The following is a 22595-nucleotide window of genomic DNA, read 5'->3' on the forward strand; positions in this document are numbered from 1 at the left end:
CTGGGCATCAGACTTGGGACTCAGTTACTTCTCTTCCTATACTTAAGATAATTCTCATGGTTTCCTGCATGCAGGGTAAAGGCTATGCCAGAGCATGGAAAGAATGAGCAACGGCATGGATTCCCGAGATGAAAGAGTCGTACTGGAGTGTGTGCGCTCACCAGTGTTCTCATTCACGTGTCAGACTGGACTCATCATGGGAGAGTAGCCACATCTCAAGGCACCTTCTGGCCCAAGAGTCACGCCTGTTTTCCTCACATAACAAACGTGAATAAGAACGACACATTTACTCTGTGATTATACCCTGAAAACTTATGAGGACTTGAGAAAATAAGTTTCTCAGCTTTCCTCATTTTAACAAGGGATTCTGGGAATAAATGAGCATAGAAATATTACCTGAATCTAACTTTATACTTCATGCTGGGATCTTTCAGAAGCTCAGCCTCTAAGGGGCTCACTTTCTTCAGGATTTGATGTGTCACACAATATTCCTGAAATAGATGATGATGCTATAAATGGACAATGGTACCCTGCCCAGATCTAATTTACTGAGAATAACAGAAGTGGCATGGTAAAGTGAACAGGACACCAGATCTGGAGTCCTAAAGACGTGGGTTCTAGTCCTGACTCCTCCATTTATTAACTGTGCAACCCTGAGTCAGTTACTTCATCCTTTTAGCCACCAAGGTGGAGTACGTGTCCCTCCTTGACATCCCAGGCACTGTTCGTTCCCTATGACAACACTTTTCACCATGTATTGTAATTAACTATGAACTAATCTGTGTCTTCTACTAAACTGTAAGCTGTGTGAAGGTACTGATCGTGTTTTTCTTCTTCTCCATGTATTTCCTAGTATTTAGTACAGTCCCTGGAACATAGCAGGTGCTGAGCAAGTATGTGATGTTGAATGAATGGTCCTTGTAAAATGAGGAAGATGATAGTAATGTTACTAGCTTTTAAGCTCCTTTTATATACCACATACTCTGTTACATGCCTTATAGACATGACCTCATTTAATCCTTACAACTCAGCAATATTATTCAATAATTCTCATTCCCTTCTTTCCAATGAGCAGGCTGAGACCTTGGGAGTGTCTGTTAACTTATTCAAAGGCATACAGGTAGTAAATGGACAAGCTAGGAGGCAAACATAGATCTATTTGTCTAAAGCCCCCACGCCACCTCCCGACATGACCCTGCCAACCTTTCCGCCTATGACAATCACATAAAAATGCACACCAAAGGGATTTTAAAACGACAAAGCATTATTAATATCAGGTAGAAACTTGAAGTTTTAGGATAACAGATTTTAAAAAAAAGAATTAATTTCCTTTTTTCTGCTACTGTAGGCATCTACAGTTACAACAAAACCAGTATAATGATAACAAAATTTAAGTTCCATATGTGAAGACGACCATTGGTTATGGACCTGAAATGTCACCTGTTTACCTGAGTGTGTTTTCTCTGAGGTATTCTGCTTTTCCTGGCATCAGAAAAGGGTCTGTGGGTCAGATGGTGAAGAAATGTACAAACTTCTCAGACTTCATGATTTTTTTCAGAGCTACTAAGAATCCCTTAATGTGGCTATTATTAATTATAAACTATTATAATTGTGTGATTTTTAAAAAAAGATTTTATTTATTTATTTGACAGACAGATCACAAGTAGGCAAAGAGGCAGGCAGAGAGAGAGAGAGAGAAGCAGGCTCCCCACTGAGCAGAGAGCTGTATGTGGGGCTCGATCCCAGGACCCTGAAGGCAGAGGCCTTAACCCACTGAGCCACCCAGGCGCCCCTCATGTGTGATTTTTATCAGAATACTTGGTATTATGTGATGGAAACTTTACATACTCTGCAAGCATTGCCAGAGTTGTTTTTTGGTCGGGGGGGAAGGAGGTAGATACGCAGGTTTGGGGTTTTTTTTTTTTTTTTTTTTTTTTTTTTTAATAAGACCATATTATTCATACTGTTCTGTACTTGCCTTTTTCATTAATGAGCTATCTTAGCTATCTTTGTATTGCAGAATCACATACAAGGCTGCAAGGTTTAACACCATGAAAGCACCAATAGCATCCCATTGGTGGACGTTACATGGCTTATTTCTTTCCTGTTACAAACAATACTTCAATGAAATTGTACATATCTTGTATAATGGATTCCTAGAAGTGAAATTGGTGGGTGGAAGAAGGTAAGGGCACTTTTATTTCAGAAATTATTCTTATTGGATGATTGATGTTCCACATCTTCAAATAAGAAATTGAATTTTTTAAAAACATGATTTTGGTTTCAGAAAAAGAAATAACAGTCACCCACGTTATTTACAAATAAATCCAGAAATAGTCATTTAGGACTAACCAAAGAAGTAATCCCAGAACCTCATGCACTACTTTAAATTCAAATAGAAGAGATAAAAAAGGTTATGTAGGGGTGCCTGGGTGCCTCAGTGGGTTAAAGCCTCTGCCTTCGGCTCAGGTCATGATCTCAGGGTCCTGGGATTGAGCCCCAGAGCCCCACATCGGGCTCTCTGCTCAGCGGGGAGCCTGCTTCCTCCTCTCTCTCTGCCTACTTGCGATCTCTGTCTGTCAAATAAATAAATAAATACAATCTTAAAAAAAGAGGTTATCTATTCTATCTTTACTTAACAGACCTCTTAGCTTATAAGTAATTAGAAAACAAAAAGCAAAATACATACCACTGCACAAAGTGCGTGCTTTAAGAGTCGAAATATCGTTTTGTCTATATAAGATAACCAAGCTCTCTGTATCCTTTGAGCTGAAATATCTTTCACAGCTCTGAGAAGAAAAGCAAGAGATTAAGATTAGTGAAGTAGTTTTCATTTTCCTAAAATCTTGGGGAACTCTGCATTTCTGCTTCTTCCACCTGCACCCTCCTGTCCACTACCCTAAGACTGACCTAATGAGGAACACTGGGATGTGGGCATTGGAACTGGTCATTTGCAGAATCCAGTCAAATGAGGATATAAGATATTTGAGAAGATTTCCCTTGGGGTTAAAAAAAAAAAAAAAAAGTCCTGGCTAAAACTTTATCAGCAAAAGGCATATATAACTAAAAACGTAAGAAGAGACAAATTTGCTTTCTAAAAACATCCATGACCTAAAATGATTCCATTATAGTTAGTTCTTAAGAACACTGTCCAACTAGTCCAAGTGCTATGAAAATAGAATGTAGAATACTCAAAGTTACAGTAGGTCCAATTCTTTTCTGGGAACAGACAACCAGGCCCTAAAAAAAGAAACTCCTTTCTCTGATCTTTGCTTGAAACAGGCTCATCCCAGTCAGGTCAGAGAATGATCTCACTTTGGATCACATCTCAGCACTAGGAGATCATAGGGATCACCCTCTCCAAAACCACCCAGACTCGTTCTTACCCCTCACAGGGCTCCATGTGAAGAGAGGCAGATACCCCTGAATAATGTCACCATTGGTTGGCAAAATGCAAACTACAAGATGTAGAGTAGAAAAGGCCTGATGTATGGAAACAAAGCTTTAAATCCTGGCTGATGCCATTTATTAGCTGTTTAACCTCATGCAAATCACTTACCTTCTCCCAGTTGCTGCTTCCTCACTTATAAAATATAATAATAAGACTGCCTCACGGAGTTGTCAGAATCAAAGAAATGTGTGTTAACACGCTTTGCAAATTATGAAGTACTATAATTATAATAATTACTATTCAATTCAAAAGTAATTTTAAAACATACCAAAAAATCTCTAATTTACAAAACAAGAAGTGTTTGATGTTAGCTGGGTAAATACGGTATGGAAACTGACCAGTTGTGGCAAACGATAAAGGGTGAAAGATGGCTACTTACTCTTGTATTGCTCTTCTCCTTCCAATATCGAACAAATGCATTCTGTAGTCTTTTCCTGAGCGAGGTTTATCTGATTTTTGAGCTGATGCCTTTGAAGATCGCTTCATTTTCCTTGCGATGAAAGGCTCTGAAAGTACATAGGTTTAGCATTTGAGGTCATAATCTATATTGCTGCACTGTTTAGACAAGACTCAAGTGCCGTATGATTTTTTTTTCAAGTGTCATATGATTATTGAGCTAATTCCAGAACCCTTTACAAAGGAAGGTATCATGGATCTCTTAATGTTGCTTACAGCTTACATGCCTTAGGTGCTAAAAATATTCTGAGGGACATGGAAAAGAAAAGTGCATCTATCCATAGCCTTCTAACTGGTCCCCCAGTCTCCAGTCTCTGTATCCTTCTGGTCCTCCTCCACACCACAGCTCGAGTTAATTCTATAGCACAATAATCCAGCTATCTGACCGCCCAGCATAAAATCTTTCAGGGACACTTCATTTCCTCCACGCTGAAGTCCAGACTCCTTAGAATGGTATTCCAGACTTTTTTTTCCCCAATCTACAGTCCACTCTCTCTTTCAAATATCAAAATACCACCGTTCACCAGTATTCCTTTCTAGACTCCGTGAGAACAAGAACTTCTCACCAAAATCAGCCAATGTTTTTCAACTCTGTGCCATTGATCATGCCATTTCCCCTTCCTGGAGTGACTTCCCTACTGCCAGCAAACATCAATTCATCTTTCAAGACCCCAGCTAATTGATGCCTCTTCTCTGAAGTTTTCCACCCTCTCTTTTTCATACAACTCCTCACCCTGTCTCCAAGGTCCAATAATAATGGTTTTTCTTTCACAGTACTTCTCATATTATGTCATGATGTATTTTCTTGGCTGTCACCCCACCAAGCTCATTGAGGGCCAGAGATATCTTGCTAACTATGAAATCCTCCATCACTAGCAAGAGTGGAGAATTTTTATATGCTTGTCTAAGAACTTTCTGTCCTGGTTTTATCATGGAATAGTTGTGAGACTTCGGGCAAGTTATTTAACCTCTTGGTACCCCAGTTCTCTCTGTGGTAAAGGGAGAGGGTGTATACTAAATGAACTCATTCCACCTTTGGTTTTCTATCCTTTGGTGCATTACTCCGATTTGGATATGGCTCAAAATTCTTAGTCACTGCTTAGTTTCATCTACTAAAGCAGGGGCTCTTCCTTTTCCTCTGGTGCCGTGGATCCCTATGGACAGATTCCCAAGAATTACGTTTTTAAAATGCATAACATAAAACACATAGGGTCACAAAGGACTCTATATTGAAATCTCTGTCAAAATATTTTCAAAAACAAAACTACAGGAATCTGTCCTCTTTAGGCATTATATAAAATGAGTGCTCTAATAACTACTGTACTTTTGAACTGGTAATGAGCAGAAATGCTATGTCAGGAAGTGTGCCATGACTGTGACACTATATGAAAATATTTGTGCTTTCTACTGGTGACAAAGTCCCAGGTATTGCTGAGACTACTGTGCTTTGTTGCTTACACTCTAAGTGAAAGAAATATTAAAATTCAGTTAGAGATGAGTGAAAAAAAAGTAATTTTTTCCCCATCTAAGTTCATATAACCCTTGAATTAGGAACTCCTGCTCTGGGGCGCCTGGGTGGCTCAGTCAGGTTGAGCATCCAACTCTTGCTTCCAGCTCAGGTCATGATCTCTCGGGTCGTGGGATCAACCGGGAGTCTGCTTGAAAATTCTCTCCTTCTGCCCCCAGCCCTGCTCTCTCTCTCTCTCTTTCAAATAAGTAAATCTTAAAAAAAAAAAAGATGTAAGAGCTCCTGCCCTAATTTATTACTATACTTCACACTTTTACATACGTGTGACATTCCATTACAAAGGCAGAGCCTTCAGAGTCTTCTCAATATTTGTCCTTGGGGATAGGGATGGGGGTGGCTTGGAACATACAGTTCTCTTGAGAAACAGAAAAGCAGCCCTTAGCATCTGGGAGTTGGCCTGGCGCTCTCAACCAACCAAAGTCCAAATCTTTTTTTTTTTTTTTTTTTTTTTTTTAAGTAGGCTGCATGCCCAGCATGGAGCCCAACAGGGGTCTTGAACTCAAGACCCTAAGATCAAAACCTGAGCTGAGATTAAGAGCCTGGTGCTTAACTCACTGTGCTACCCCAGGGGCCCCAGCCCAAATCTTACAATAAATCTATCTCCCTCCCTCGCTGAGATGCCCCGCTGTGCCACGTTGTGTGTTTTCCTTGCAGCAATGAGGGATAATAAACCCAACTTGTTCACCTACAGATGTGTTCCTAGTGGTCTTTGGCTGAAGGGCAGTGACGCGCCCTCACACAAGCCTCCCTAATCTTTTGGATGCCCGCCTGAATGAATTTACACTTTCTATGAGGTCAAGACGTGTGATACAGATCGAAATATGAACCCCCCCCCCACTATGAGACAGTATAACAATTATTTAGGCGACATCACAGGCTTTAAAGGCAGACTACCTAGGTTTGGATTCTGGGTTCCCACTTTTTCCATGTGGCCTCGTACAAATTACTTCTCCGTGCCTCAGTTTCCTCATCTATTAGATTGGGAATAATAATCGTACTCCCCTACCTGGGTTGTTGGAAAGATTAGATGAATATGAGTAAGCAGTTTAGATCAGAGCTGAGCACATAGTAAACGCTGTGTTAGTGTTTTGGTATTCTTGTTAATTAGATCACTATTCTCGTTACTACCTTTTCTAGTAGTATTAAGGGACATTTGACTCCCAGAGAGGGGTATATGCTTAAGTATTTTAAAAGGGGAAAAAAAAGTCAGGGCCTTTCGAGACTAAAGGATATGGCAAACTAAATTTAAAACCTTAGGAACTTCCAGCCCACGGAAAAAATAAATCTGAAAACCTTTTGTGAGATAATTCCAGGCCCCAGGGGTCAGCAGCTTCCGGCTATGAGACTTTCAAAGATGCCGGAGACCAGCCGAGCGCCCCCGCTCGGTGGCCTCGGCGCTCAGGATTCCCAGCCCACGCCGCTGGGCGCCCAATCGCCGCAGCGAAGGCCGATTCCCAGCGCGGCGAGAAACCCGGCACCTCCCTCTTCGCGCCCCCGCGTACCGCCTACACTGAGCTGGCGCTTTCCTGCCGCCTAGCAACGGCCGGCGCAGGGGCGGAGCCTCCGGGGGGCGGGGCTTACGTTCGCTCCCGCCTGAGGAGCGACGCGTTTGCAGCTCGGCGACGCCGCTCCCAGACCCGGCTTCGGAACTAATCCTTCGCGGGATCGAATTGGCTGTTCGGCAGTCATACGCACCGCGGCCCGCTAGCGGTCAGACGAATCAGGGCCCTACCCGGCCGCCGTAGCCACCTCTCTGTAGTGGGCGGGGCCGAGGCCGGGGTCACCCCGCCGGAGCCACCTCTGCCAGCAACATGTTCAAGGTGAGAGCGCGGAGCCGGGTCACAGCTGTCACCGCCCTCTCCTGGCCTCACGGAGCCCAGCTCGCGCTCTCGTGGGCTTTTCCGGGGGCCAGGCCCGGTTCGCCCCGAGGCTTTTCCCGCCTCCGGGCCGGGTGCGTCCGGACCCCGCGGTTCATTCACTGAGCCGCTAGGAGCGGGAGGTTGCCGGGCGGAGGCGTGAGATCCCAGGGTGGGTAGGCGGGTCCTGTGGGTCTTGCTCTCGTGAATGAAACACTTTGAAAAGTTAAAGTACCCCGCAAAGTGCTCACCCACCCCACCCCCGATCGTTACCTATTGGGTTCGTGGGTAAGGAGAGGCCAGCTCAGGGCACTGCAGGGTTCGGCTTCGGTTGCCTGGCAGGGTCAGGTTTCAGAACCTGGTGTGTGAATGGGGGGAGGGTCACCTTTGGAGAAGCTGAAGCTGGTATGGGAATGGTTGGAAGGATGGGCAGCTGGAACTTAGTTCCCCTTCCAAGTGAACATTATTTAATATGGACAAGTCGACCCCCTTTACATTTGACAAAGTTATGTCTTTTGAAAGAAATCGCTTTTCAGAGTGAAGACTTTGTTTAAAAAATCTGATTTTGACCTGAGGCCATTATTCTACTACTTAAAAAAAAAAAAAAAGTAAATGCTGTTTTTTATCATGAGAAATCACAAGCTACCAGAAATTAGTCTACAAAATTGAGTCTTAAAGAAACATAGCCCATAAAATAGTGCTAATGAAATCTCAAATTTGTACAACTTGTTTGAAAGTTTTATTGTGCTTCTGCAGTGTGCTTTGGGCACATTAGGATAGGCTATAAAATCAGAACGTGGATTCGGCCTTACAGTCCTGGCATTGCCACTTTCTAGCTGGGTGACCTTGGGCATGTTACTTAACCATTTTGTGCCTATTTTCCTATCGGTGAAATTGGGGGACTAGCATATACTTAATAGGGTTGTTATAAAGACTAAATAAGTAAGTGTAAAGCACTTGGAAGAGCCCTTGGCATATAGGAGTGTCATCTAAGTATTTGCTTTTATTTTGTTTCCAGGCTGCTCACAGTTTAGTTACCAGGATAGATCCATTAGCAACTTGGGTTCATTGGATAAATTTGTGTTGAACAGCTATTATGTGCTAGGAGCTCAGCTCAGTTTTAGGGTTGCAACACCAAAGGATATGCTATGATCAGTTTATATGGGTGTCAGTGATGCACTGTGGTAGTAGAAAGGAGAGCAGGGTCTCCTCTGCCTCAGGGATTCCCCTCTACACTGGGGGCTCTTGACCTGTGGTCTTCAGCCCCTCAGAGGGTCTGTATATAAAATCCAGGGGAGTCCCTAAACCCTGATGGGGGAAAAAATCTTTATTTTCACCAATCTGCAACTGAAATTTAACATTTCCTTTAGTTATGAGTGTAGTGTAGGTAACTGTTCTAGTTAGCTATTGGTGGGTAACAAGCCCACGCGAACCAGTGCCTTCAAACTACAATAATTTATTATTTCTCGCCATCAGTGGGTTGCCTGGGCAGTTCTGCTGGCATCTCCCAGTGGCTGAATTCAGCTGGTGCTTGGACTATAAGTTGGCCTTACTGTCATGTATGGGAGCTTGGTGCCCCTCATTGTGCCTACCTTGGGCTTCCTCACATGGTCACTGGGTTCCAAGAGGGTAAGTCCGATTGTGCAAACACTTACCTGCTTGCATCACATTTGCTGATGTCAAAACAAGTCACGTGGCCAAGCCAGAGTCAGTATGGGGACACTACACAAGAGCATGGATATGAGGAGGTTCATTGGGAGCAATTAATTTAATAGGCTGGTATAGCAATAAATCACAGTAATATTAGTAGTACCTGTCATCAGTAGGACTCACAGGACCAATAGATGTCACGGATGTTTTTATATCACGGTTGCTGCAGAACTCAAGATATCATTTATGGTCATTACTACTTCAAAATTCTGGTAGTTATAAGATTCACTGTTAGGTCCTTTTATTTAATAAGGTAAGGAGTATGTATTACTATATCACATTTTGAATTTTAAAAATGTTTTTATAACTATTGAAGTACAGTTAACATTTTATACAGTTAGAAGCATTAATTTGAAAAGGGGTCCATAGGGTCTGTGATGCAAAAAAGGCAAAGAACCCCTGGGAACTTAAGGGGAGACTTCACAGAGGAGACATTTACATTTAGTTTTGAAAGACTGGTAGGAGTCCCTCAGGTGGATGAGCTGGGATACTCCTTTGGGGGAAGTGCTAGTATAGCTCAGTTTCCATTATTCAAATACATAGTTTGAGTAGAAAAGATCACAACAAACCTTGGCAGACACCAAAATGTAAGGAATAAGCAGAGGAAGAGGGGAGGCCAGAGATGTTCTAGAAGCAGCTTCTGGTAAGTAGGTGTACAAAAGGGTGATGTTTAGAAAAATCAAGGGAGGATGGTTCGAGGAGGGCAGGCTATGTTAGGATGCTTTCAGCTGGGAAAACATGGTTACTTAAATGGTAAGAATTCTCTCACAAAGTCTAGAGGAAGGGTGGACTCCAGTAGGTCAACAGTGTTATTAAGGACCTGGTCTCTTTTCTTGGCTTTCCATGCGAAGATTGGTTCTCCTTATGGTTAAGCATGACTGGCAGTAGTAACACATGCTTTCTCATTCGCTAGAGCAGGGGAGAGGACAAAACTCCCACGCTTGGATTACGCTTTTCCTTCAATCTGATTGGACCAACTTAGGTCACATGTCCGCCCCTGACCTGATAGCCAGTGCCATGGGAATGCCATGCTCTGATTGGCTTGGATTAAACAGGATCAGGTAGGGATGGGGTTAGTTTATCTTAATCACGTGGGAAAGAAATGAATTTAACACAGTGGGGAATGGAGTTTGGATGTGCGCCCAACAGTGTCTGTTACAGTAAGATAAGTTAGATGAATTTAGAGAAGTGTTTGTTAATTTGGGCAATTTGGAAAGCTTTCATGACTTTTTTTTTTTTTTATAGATGTGGGTTACTGATGGAAATGAAAGCTATATTAATATGGGTTGGTGACTGAGACATGAGTAAATGGACATAGTGGGGGGGTTGATAAATTTGATTTTCTGCTTCAAACAAAGGAGAGAATATGGTAACTAGAGAGACATGTTGGTCAAGATTTGTAGAGTTGTTTTTGCAGTTGTTCCAGTATTCAAGATTTGGCAGTGTTTATGGCCTTAGGGAGGAATATAGGAAGGGGGCTTTTATTTTTGTTATTCTCATTTTTTATTAATATATAGTGTATTCTTTGCCCCAGGGGTATAGGTTTGTAAATCATCAGTCTTACATAATTCACAGTACTCTCCATAGCACACACCCTCCCCAATGTTCATAACCCCCCCCACCCTATCCCTACCCACCGACCTGCCAGCAACCCTCAGTTTGTTTCGTGAGATTAAGAGTCTCTTATGGTTTGTTTCCCTCCTGATCCCATCTCGTTTCATTTTTTTGGGAAGGGGGCTTTTAGAAGAGAGAATCCCTCAGCTTCAAAAAGGAGGAAAGATGTTGCCTGCCTTCTGTGAGCTGGAAAGAAAAGGTTGGGAGTAATGGTAGACTAGTGGTTCTCAGCCAGACAGTACCAGCCATTTAGGGTACATTTGGGAAACTTGGATTGTTCTGCATGTCTTTAGTTGTGTTGAACAGTTATATACTGAAATATAATTCTTACTGTAAATCTTTTCCTTTTGTTCTCCCATCATGTTACCATCAAATCAGTATACTGGTCTCTTTTTTTGGTCTTACATGTGTAGATGGGTGATAAATTTTTATTTCAAGATAGCAAAAGAGTTACTTAGAATATTTGTCGTAAAATAGTGTTAGGTCTAGTAGTTAAAAAAGTTGAGAACCAGCGCTTCTCAAACTCTAAAATACATGGAGCTCTGTTTCAGCAGGTCTGGGGTGGGCCTCAGGGTGTCCATTTTTTTTTTTTAAAGCAAGCTCCTGGATGATACAGATGCTGCTGGTCCCCCATTGTACTTTGAATAGCAAGAACTGAAGCAGATTGGTAGATGAATGGCTCCTTGTGTTTTTTATTTTTTATTTTTTTTTAATAATTTTATTTATTTATTTGACATAGAGAGATCACAAGTAGGCAGAGAGGCAGGCAGAGAGAGAGGAAGGGAAGCAGGCCCCTGCTGAGCAGAGAGCCCGATGTGGGACTCGATCCCAGGACCCTGAGATCATGCCCTGAGCTGAAGGCAGTGGCTTAACCCACTGAGCCACCCAGGCGCCCGGCTCCTTGTGTTTTTAAAAGGTGTTTGATTTTATGAGTGTGGTGGGATTTGCAAGAGGTACTGGCCAAAGGAGGAAAAGGTCAGTGAGGGGCTTTGAGGACTCAGTTCTGAGAACGGCTTCGGGAGGTCTATCATGACTGATTCCTGGAAATGGGGACAAGCAAATGGTAGGATTGATGTGGGTTTAAGAGTCTTCAGCTTGGGGCGGAAAGGAATTGATAATATAGGTGTTGGTGGAAAAAGTACTGTGTGTGTGACCAGTATGTGCATATACAATTAAAATATTTAAACCAGAACCATTGTTTTGACTTATCCATCTTCAGGTCAGTAGGGGGCACTGGCGGATTAAAAAACACATTTGAAAAGCTGCCCGGTCCCTATTTGCACACTCACTATTCCAGGAAGTTTTTCTAGGTGCTGCTGCTAGAATTGAATATATATACCCAGTCCCCAGATTCCTGTTACTCGATTCCATTCATTACACAAATGTTTATCATAGTCCAGCTGTGACTGAGCACTGTGCTACACCCTCGTGGGTACAAATAAAAAGTCCTAGTTCAGTGATCTCTGTCTGTTAAATAAAATCCTTTGAAAAAGTGTAGAAAATAAAGAGATCACTGAATTGTTTTCAAAAAAAAAAAAAAAAAAAAGTCCTAGTTCTTACTCCGGAGAGGGTCCCCAGATTTGGCCGCATGCCAGAATTATTCAAGAGGTATTTTCCAGGGCCCTGCCCATGGGTCTGATTTCATTTTTTTTTTTTTTAAAGATTTTATTTATTTATTTGACAGAGAGATCACAAGTAGGCAGAGAGGCAGGCAGAGAGAGAGAGGAGGAAACAGGCTCCCTGCTGAGCAGAGAGCCCGACATGGGACTCGATCCCAGGACCCTGAGATCATGACCTGAGCCAAAGGCAGCGGCTTAACCCACTGAGCCACCCAGGCGCCTCATTTTTATGTGAGGTCCAGGTACCTCTGGTTTTGAACCAGCCCGCCCCGCAGGCGACCGAAACTGGAGGTTAGTGGCGCAGAAATGGCCCATGCCGATGCAGTGTGGTAACCGCTCTGATGTCAAAGTTGTGGCAAGTTGGGTAGATTGGGTCACAACTTCGGCTACACGTTAGAATCACATAGCGAGCAAGTCCTGCTGCGCAGGCGGTGCCCAGGTCAGTGCAGTCGGAACCTTTAGGACTGGGGCGTAAGCATCCAGTTTGTAGTGTAGCCGCCCTTGGGAACTAGTGATTTAGAGGAGCGAGCACCAGCAGGGGGCATCAGGAGACTTAGTACAGTAGAACTTTGCCTGCGCTGACCTCTGAAGCTGGCGGGGAGGAGGGGGACCCGGGACGATTGTCAGGGCCTTCCAGGGAGAGCAGAGAAGTGGGTGCAAGGACGCAGAAGGGTTCGGCGCTGTCTTAAGACCTTGGGCTTCACCGTGTTCCCCTGGGCGAGAGACTCAAATTCTCTGAAGCTGTGTCCTCATGGTAAAGCGAGGATAAGACTAGCACCGACCTCAGACTTTTGTGTGGGTATAAATTAACTTGGACCCCAAGCTTCGCACAGTGCTTGGGATCAAGTAAGTGTTCGATAAACGTGAGCTCTTACTGACTTTTAGTGGGCTGCTTGTAGGACGCTGCTACATACTGTTGGGGTTGTGCATGATCTTGGGGCTTTCCAAAAGTATTTTTTACTTTCAAAATTTGTTTGTTGACTGGCTGTGGGAGAAGAGGGGAAAGGAGAATTTAAGGATGCTGCTCAGGCTTTTCGCTTGGAAAACCAAGGGACGGTTAGAACTACTTGGTGGGATGGGAAAGTGGAAGAAGGCTGAGGTGGGTTTGATCTGACACAGATTGGCCCCCTTGAAGTGTCTGTGGACATTATCATGTGGTGATCTGTTGACATGAAACCCAAGGGTATGACGTTTTCATGAGAGATGTGGGTTGGAGATTGGGGAATCATCAGACATCTTGAGGGAGAGAACTTGGCCTCCCGAAAACTCCAACAGTTCCTTCCTGAAGGACAGAGATCTGACCTCTGCTCAGAGCTCCCCACTCCCAGGAGCCTGAGGTGACCGTGTCCTTGGCTAGCAGGCATTTTACCTTACATACTCTGTGGCTGTTTGGTCTTGATGTAATTGTCTATCTTTCTGAAATTAATTTTCTTACCATGAATAGTATATCACTAGTGCAGATTGAGGGGAGAATAATACTGCTAAATGGAAAAGGAAAATCACCTGTAAATTGCAAAAGAAGTGTTGTAACTTTATTTTATGTATTATTTTAAATGCACACATTTGGGAAGATAGTAAAGATTTTTCCCCTGCAATATAAGCATATCCAAAGGACTTCTTGAGAAATTATAATGAATATGTATATTTATACATACACATATGTGTTTATTATGTATATATATTTGTCATATGTGTATATAATGCATGCGTATTTACTCACATAAATACATATTTATGTGCAGGATTAACTGGGTTTTTTTCCTTTCTGACCCTTCAAAGATGTTGGGTGGTGGATCACAAAGAAGAAAATCTGCCCAGCCCCATTGGATGATGTCAGAAAGCACAGGCTCAGGTTCAGTTGATAGTATGTTTGGTTTAGGGCTGAGCAACTTTAATGAAGTTCCTTAATTTCTCAGAGTTCCATTATCAAGATACAGCGGGACCAATAATATGCCCCTCCATTTGGCACAGGATTGTTGGGAGGTTCAAATACAATAGCATGTGGAAAGAACCGTAGACTATGAAGCGCTGTATGAATGTAAGCTATTTTCTATCCCTTCTGCATTGCATCTGTCTCCTGAAGTGATCTAGAGTTTTGGGTAGAACCCTGGATTTAGGACTGACTGTCACAAATAGATGAAACTTGCATAAATTCACTTCTTATAAAGAACTGAATTCTGGGGGCACCTGGGTGGCTCAGTGGATTAAGCCTCTGCTTTTGGCTCGGGTCATGATCCCAGGGTGCTGGGATGGAGCCCTGCATCGGGCTCTCTGCTCAGCGGGGAGTCTGCTTCCCCCCCCTTTCTCTGCCTGCCTCTCTGCCTAATTGTGATCTCTGTCAAATAAATCAATAAAATATTTTTAAAAAATAATAAAAATTAAAAAAAAAAAAAGAACTGAATTCTGCTCAGGACACCCTAACAATTTTCCATCTAAAATGCTAATGGCCTCTTGTGTGCAGCTAACGCTGGGAGAAGAGAAGGAAGGCGTAGATGAATTGTGCCTTAAAAGAATGGGGAGCAGAGACAAATGGAAAACAGTAGACAATCGACTAGATATTTATGATAAGTGAATTCATTACCCTGTGGAGCCTACGCATGTTTGTAGACTTTCATGCTTAGAGGATCTTTGTGTATGTGTGCTTGACACTTCAGTCTTTTCTAGGCTAGACTGGAAGTTTTTAGAGCTAAGAAATGAACTTTGCTATTTGTTTGTATGGTACATTTAAAATTACTGCAAGTAATTAGATGCGTAAGACATCTCTATTGCAAAGAAACATATCTGTTTCCAAAACTCGACAGTTAACTTATTTATAATATGACAGGAAAGTGCCAAAAGATTTTTGAAATGAAAGTTTAAAAAGAGTTGATTTTCCCCAGGAATGCTTAAGTGGAATTTTATGGTTAGTGCATATAACATGAAAGTTCATGTAGATATTTTCGGGGGTGTGTGTGTGGAAATCTCAGTCTGAAGATAAATTCTAGAATTTGGAAGTTACTTGTTTTTCACTTGGAGTTTTTCCTAATTTCTGCATGGCCTCATGCCAGTTCTTTTAGAAAACTTGAACAGTGCCAACTTCTTAATGTAGTGGGTTTTAAAACTTCATTCTATACTAAAAGTGGTAGAAGCAAGAATTTAGAGCAAGGGCTGGAGAGTTTTCAATATGCTGAGAGCCTATAACTTTGAATATTAAGCTGTATTTTTATGATAATGGCATTATAGATAGTACAGTTGTATTTTGAATGAGTATTGTTTTAAGGGAACTTTAAATACAGTCACCCTTTGTCTTCCTACTTCTTTCTGCCTCTTTGAAGCAACTCAGTGTGTTTTATTCAAAGCCCACACTGGCTCCAACTTAAGGATGTCTTTGTTTGGTTGGGTGAGGATGAGGAGCCCTTCATGGGAACTGGAGACAGGTTCACAGGCATTTGTTAATGGCTCTAGTTGGGAGGGATATCCAGTGGTTTCTTTCTTCAGAAATATCTATTCATTCATTTGACTGGCCTTTTTTTTTTTTTTTAAATTTTAAATTTTAATTTAAACTCAATTTAGTTAACATATACTGTATTATTAGTTTTAGGGGTAGAATTGATGGATTCATCAGTTGCATACAACACCCAGGGCTCATTCCATCATGTGCCCTCATTAATGCCCATCACCCAGTTGCCCTGTCCACCCCCCACCTTCCCTCCAGTAACCCTCAGTTTGTTCCCTAGAGTTAAGAGGTTCTTATGGTTTGCCTCCCTCTCTGTTTTCATCTTATTTTATTTTTTCTTCCCTTCCCCTTTGTTAATCTGTTTTGTTTCTTAAATTCCACGTATGAGTGAAATCATGGTATTTGATGGTATTTGTCTTTGACTGACTTACTGTGCTTAGCATAATACCCTCTAGTTCTATCCATGTAGTTGCAGATGGCAAGATTTCATTCTTTCTGATGGCTGAGCAATATTCCATTGTATATATAGACCACGTCATCTTTATCCATTCATCTGTCGATGAACATCTGGGCTCTTCCCATAGCTTGGCTACTGGGGACACTGCTGCTGTAAAGACTGGGGTGCATATGCCCACTTGAATCACTATGTTCGTATCCTTTGGATAAATACCCAGCAGTGCAATGGCTGCATCGTAAGGTAGCTCTATTTTTAACTTTCTGAGGAACCTCCATACTGTTTTCCAGAGTGGCCGCACCAGTTTGCATTCCCACCAACAGTGTCAGAGGGTTCCCCTTTCTCTGCATCTTTACCAACATCTGTCGCTTCCTGAGTTGTTCATTTTAGCCATTCTAACAGGTGTGAGGTGGTATCTCATTGTGGTTTTGATTTGTATATCCCTGATGCTGAGTGATGTCGAGCATTTTTTCATGTGTCTCTTGGCCATTTGTAAATGCCCATGCATATCTTCTGCCTGTTTCATGACTGGATTTTTTGGGTGTTGAGTTTGATAAGTTCTTTATAGGTTTTGGATACTAGCTCTTTATCTGATAAGACATTTGCAAATATCTTCTCCCATTCTGTCAGTTGGTTCTGTCGATTTTTTCCTTTGCCGTGCAAAAGCTTTTCATCTTGATGATTTCCCAGTAGTTCATTTTTACTTTTGTTTCCCTTCCCTCCAGAGATGTGTCTACAAAGAAGTTGCTGCAGCCTAGGTCAAAAAGGTTGCTGATTGTGTTCCCCCCTACGATTTGGTGGATTCCTATCTCACATTTAGGCTTTTCATCCATTTTGAGTTTATTTTTGTGTAGGGTGTAAGAAAGTGGCCCAGTGTCGTTCTTCTGCATGTGGCTGTCCAGTTTTCCCAACACCATTTGTTGAAGAGATTCTCTATTTTCCATTGGACATTCTTTCCTGCCTTGTTGAAGGTTAGTTGACCATAGAGTTGAGGGTCCAATTCTGGGTTCTCTGGTCTGTTCCGTTGAGCTGTTAGTCTGTTTCTGTGCCAATACCATGCTATCTTGATGATTATAGCTTTGTAAACAGCTTGAGATTTGACTGGTCTTTTTAAGTAGGATATATGAAAATAGTAAAGGTTTCTTTTTCTCTTCTCTCCATCCCACAGACGTCAGTCCTTGTGAAATAACAGAATGTTTTTCTTTATGCTTGCTGAAATGAATCTCCTCTCCCATTAGAGGTGCTGATTCACGTGTTGTGTTATGACATGGGTTAAACTGGCAAGTGAGTAAGTAAGCAAGCACCGAGTGATACGAGGACTCCAACAAGTTTCCTGACTCCTCTGTTGATTGCTTACCTCACTTGGCAAATATTGACCCTGAGCCTGTTTGTGGAGTCAAATCATTCGGGAGCACTGTTAGAAGTTGCTGTGTATAATCCAAACATTGACTTTTCTTGTTTTTGTTCGTATTTTTGCAGAGATTTTCATTATGAATCCAGATTATCATCAACTGAATTGAGCCTTCTTACACAGCCGCGTTTTTCCTAAAAAATGTTACTATTCTTTTTTTTCCTTAAGAAAAAGCTGTGAGTAAATGAGATGAGGTTGTAGGCAGTTGTCAGTGAGTTCTGTGTTCTTTGTAGCACAGTGGCTTATTAGGAAATGAAACCTGGGTTTTGATAGACTTTGTGTTGACAAAATAGCTCTTCCTCTTAGAACATACAGATTTTTTTAGTTACTTGAAAAAATGGAAGCGTTTGAAAGACAATTCTTGAAGGAAATTGTTCCCCTCTGATTTTTTTCCTCCTTGTAGTCCCCTAACTCAGAAAAGATTGAATGGATATTGGGGTGCCATTCTGAAAGAGAGAGAGAGAGAGAGAAATAGGTAAGCAGTGGTAAGTTTCTGTCTGAATGAGGAAGTTCAGATAAATTTGAAACATGGTAGATTATGTGTCATGTGTGTTCTAAGTCTGTGACGCCAGTACAGCCTGACCAGCTGACTCAGAATGTGCCTGAAGAAACGGTAATCTCACTCCTTGGCCTTGAGGTTCCCTTCCTGTTTATCAGACAAGTTTGTTACTTATTGTGTGACTTTAACAGAAACCGATAACTATTTTTAAAGAGTAGAATATGGAACAGTTGCAGATGAACCATAGTTTCTTTGCTGACCTAATTTTGTGGTGAATTCTGCCCTCCGAAGATAAAATAGAAGTTGGTTTTACGTAAGCCAGAGATAGTGTTTATCTTAAAGACAGCCTCATTTTCCCCTCTTATCTCTTTAGATCACAGTTTGTTTATGGTGGATGAGGAAGACCCAGGAGATATCAGTTACTCTACTGCAGAATTACAGAATTGAGTTTCTCACAAAATAGTTCTGTATTGGGGCATCTGGGTGGCTCATTCGGTTAAGCGTCTGCCTTCTGGGCAGGTCCTGATCCTGGCACAAGTCCCGCATCAGGCTCCCTACTGAGTGGGGAGTCTTGCTTCCCTCTGCCCCTCCCTATGACCCTCGCTCTGTCCCTCCCCCTGCTTGTGCTTCCCCTCCCTCTCTCTCTCTAATAAATGAACTCTTAAAAAATAGTTCTGGGGACGCCTGGGTGGCTCAGTGGGTTAAAGCCTCTGCCTTCTGCTCAGGTCATGATCCCAGGGTCCTGGGATCGAGTCACGCATCGGGCTCTCTGCTCGGTGGGGAGCCTGCTTTCTCCTCTCTCTGTCTGCCTCTCTGCCTCCTTGTGATTTCTGTCTGTAAAATAAATAAATAAATCTTTAAAGAAAAAATAGTTCTGTATTTGTCGTAGTTGGAAGACCATTTTTCTACTTGTAGGTTAAAGTCTAAACTCTTAAAATACTGACTTCACAGCAGCTCACTGACTTCATAATCTATTTACTGTGAAACAGTCTGAAATGATTGTGGTTTCCGTTGTTGTGAAAGTGTAAGTGCTCCCAAATTTATACATCCAAATGAATGCCCATCCAAATGGTCGTTTTGAGAGGATAGATTTAATTATCTTGTCAATACATTTTTTTCCAAGGCACGGTGTCGCTGATCAGTAGGTTTATTCAAAAAATATCTTCATGCATCAAAATATTTTTACTCCTCTTCATTTGGAGTGATCTTCATACTTTGGAAGTTTCTTGAGAGTACACTTAGGAACCAGGCACTTTCCTTCTTTGTGTATTACAAAATGAATCAATGTATGTTGTAAAATCTTTAGGAAATACAGAAGATACTAAAGACTCACCCTTAATTCCCCCACCTTTTATAGACAACCACAGTTAACCTCTTTTCAGACTTGTTTGTGGGCATACTTACACATATCTTCAGTTTCCCATTTCCAGAAAACTTACAACCCCCAACCCTTTAAACAGTGCCATTTTCTAATCTGCTTTTCTCACTTACATTTCAAATGTACCGAAACTGCTTTTCTGACAAGCTTAAATTTTGATCTGAAAGCATTTGGAAATGGAAGCCACATGATCACATATTAAAAGTAAATTCCCTTTATTAATTTGTTACATAAATAGTTGGAATAAATTCTGACTCCGTATTTGATCTATCAAGGTTACTACTACTTTGAAGAGAAAGAACTCTTTGAGAAGGCATACTGTTTATTTTTCTCTCTGGCTGCACTTTTTTTTTTTTAACCACCTTAACCATTTTTTTAGTCTTTTTTTTTTTGTATTGCAGTAAGAAAACAACACACACATAACAAAAAATTTACTATCTTAGCCATTTTTTAAAAAGATTTTATTTATTTGTTTATTTGACAGAGAGAGACACAGTGAGAGAGGAAACACAAGCAGGGGGAGTGGGAGAGGGAGAAGCAGGCTTCCCGCTGATCCGGGAGCCCGTTGTGGGGCTCGATCCCAGGACCCTGGGATCATGACCTGAACCGAAGGCAGACACTTAACAACAGAGCCACCCAGGCACCCCTATCTTAGCCATTTTTAACTGTACAGTTCAGTAGTGCTAAATATATTCACACTGATGCACGATAATCTCCAGAACTTTTTTCTTATCTTGGGAAGGTGAAACTTTCTATCCATTGAACTTTTCCCCATTTCTTCCTCCTCCAGCCCCTGGTACCCACCATTTCACTCTCTGTTTCTATGAATTTGACTACTTTGATGCCTCGCGTAAATGAAGTCATACAGTACTTGTCTTTTGTGACTGGTTTATTTTGTTTAGCATAATGGCCTTGACAGTGGGTTGCTTTCACCTGTTGGCTATTTTGAATAATGTTACTATGAACCGGACTATATATCCTCAGGATCCTGTTTTTAGTTTTTTGGGGATATATACCCAGACATGGAATTGCTGGATCATATGGTAATTCTATGTTAATTTTTTAAAAAGATGTTATTTATTTGACAGAGAGAGAGAAAGCACAAGTAGGCAGAGAGGCAGGCAGAGAGAGAGAGGGGAGGAAGCAGGCTCCCTGCAGAGCAGAGAGCCCAATGCGGGGTTCGATCCCAGGACCCTGGGATCATGACCTGAGCCGAAGGCGGAGGCTTTAACCCACTGAGCCACCCAGGCGCCCCTCTATGTTTAATTTTTCTGAAGAACTTCCACACTCTTATTTTTTTAAAAAGATTTTATTTATTTATTTGACAGAGATCACAAGTAGGCAGAGCAGCAGGCCGGGGCGGTGGGTAGGAGGGAGGCAGGCTCTCCGCTGAGCAGAGATCCCAATGCAGGGCTCGATCCCAGGACCCTGAGATCATGATCTGAGCCACCCAGGTGCCCCGAGGAGTTTCCACACACTTTTCCCTAGGTGTTGCACCATTTCACAGTCCCTCTAGCAGTACACAAGGGATCCACTGTCTCTGTATTCTTGCTAATAACATTTGCTATTTTCTGGTGTTTTGATAGTGGCCATCTTAAGGTATATGAGGTGAGACTATAACTATTTTTTAAAAATAGTATATAAGTAATACTGAATAAACTGTTCTTTTAAAAAGCCAAAACAGTACAGTGGAGATAATATTCAGGTTCCCACTGTCTGTATCCCTTTAACCCTCTTAGAGAAAGAAAGCCTCGATAACCAGTAGGTGTGTGGCTCTCCAGATGGGAAAGGATTGCTGTATAAAATGTAGATATGGTCATGAATGCTCATTATGGCAGGAAGGCATTTTTTTTTTGATATTTCACAAATATGGACTCATTTAGTTTCTCTTTATTTTTAATTCGGTGTAAAACACTTTCCTAAGGACAATAGTGTAGCCTGATTTGGGTAGAATTGTTCATTGATTTCATCATTTTGTTTTACCCTAAACTCTTTTACATAGTTTATTTTTTCATTTTGTGTTCTTTTTTTTTTGGACAAGAATATCCTCAAAAGTATTGTCATTTTCATAGACCTTTTTAATTTTTTAAAAGATTTTATTTATTTAGCACAAGCAGGGGCAGGGGGAGGGACAGAGGGAAGAGGAGAAGCAGGTTCCTCTCTAAGCAGGGAGCCCGATGTGGGGCTTGATCCCAGGACCCTGGGATCATGACTGAGCCAAAGGCAGATGCTTAACTGAATGAGCAACCCAAGCACCCCAGACCGCTTTTAAAAAAAATACGTTTCAGATTTTTATCTCTTAACCGAAAAGAATCAGATTAAAAGATTTTGTTTTTAATGAAGAATGTTTTCATGTGGAAATTACTGCAGAAAAGGTTGACTGAAGATCAAAGAACCAGTGTAACATTTGGAGGAAAAATATATAATTATGCCTCGTTTCCTATAAATAGGAGAATATCTAATTTTAAATGACATTTACTGTAAAAATGTCCCCACATGCGCTTATTTTCCGCAGTGATAGATATAAAAATGGTCTCATATAATAACTTTGGAAACAGCTGCACATTTTAATGTATAGATTATATGACCGATAAGTTATATAATAGCTAAAATGCAATAATTAAGGCTTTAGGTTTATTTGTACAGTTTTTGATACTGAATAATTTTGTGTATGTTATCATCAAAACCCATCTGACCTTGATATTAAAAGGGAACTTCTTGTGTGAGAATGTTTTGATATTATTAAAGCAGCAGACTTGGTTTATGGCTCTGTATTTGCTGTGTTTAGAGACTGTACCTACTCATGGGATAGCTGAAAAGATTGTGGTGTTTCAAAAATCATCCTCACGCTCTAAACCTTTGGTTTCTCTGTTACTGCTCTTTTCAGAGGCTGGTCCTAGTGACACTAAGTCTTAACATCAGTCCATTGGGTGGCTGCCAAAAGAAAGAAATGCATAAACTTTCGATTGTTGATTCTGCCTTCTCCCTGTAGTTGTTTCCCAGAATTTCCAGTTGTGGTACATTATTCTTTTCTCTGTGTTTCTCCAGTCCTTTGTCGGTTAGTGCACTCATCACAAGTGGTGTAATTATTTGTCCACTTTTTTAGATGGCGGAGGCAGCAACCACATCTGACTGTCTTTGAAGTCTGTTTTCATTGTTCCATTAAAGAGTTGCTTTGATGTT

The 22595-nt window shown here is 41.6% G+C and overlaps 2 protein-coding genes across 4 annotated transcripts in view; one reads left to right on the forward strand and one right to left on the reverse strand.

Moving 5' to 3' along the window:
• The window catches only part of CXHXorf58 (chromosome X CXorf58 homolog), an 18692-nt gene extending 14755 nt beyond the window's left edge, over nt 1–3937 (reverse strand). Inside the window, exons 1-3 of the mRNA XM_059385297.1 lie at nt 3831–3937; nt 2690–2789; nt 397–491 (exon numbers count right to left, since the gene is read on the reverse strand). Coding sequence (XP_059241280.1) covers nt 397–491; nt 2690–2789; nt 3831–3937 — 302 coding nt within the window. The remainder of the gene's footprint in view (nt 1–396; nt 492–2689; nt 2790–3830) is intronic.
• Nucleotides 3938–7009: 3072 nt separating this feature from the next.
• APOO (apolipoprotein O) overlaps nt 7010–22595 on the forward strand; it is a 62073-nt gene continuing 46487 nt past the window's right edge. The window contains exons 1-2 of one of the 3 annotated variants that reach the window (XM_059386323.1): nt 7010–7255; nt 8768–8920. In XM_059386323.1, the coding sequence (XP_059242306.1) occupies nt 8849–8920 (72 nt within the window). In that variant the 5' untranslated portion in view covers nt 7010–7255; nt 8768–8848. The remainder of the gene's footprint in view (nt 7256–8767; nt 8921–22595) is intronic. The other 2 variants (XM_059386322.1, XM_059386324.1) reach the window with 2 other exon arrangements.

This window comes from Mustela nigripes, chromosome X (assembly GCF_022355385.1).
Source record: "Mustela nigripes isolate SB6536 chromosome X, MUSNIG.SB6536, whole genome shotgun sequence".
In the NCBI taxonomy this organism is placed as follows: domain Eukaryota; kingdom Metazoa; phylum Chordata; class Mammalia; order Carnivora; family Mustelidae; genus Mustela; species Mustela nigripes.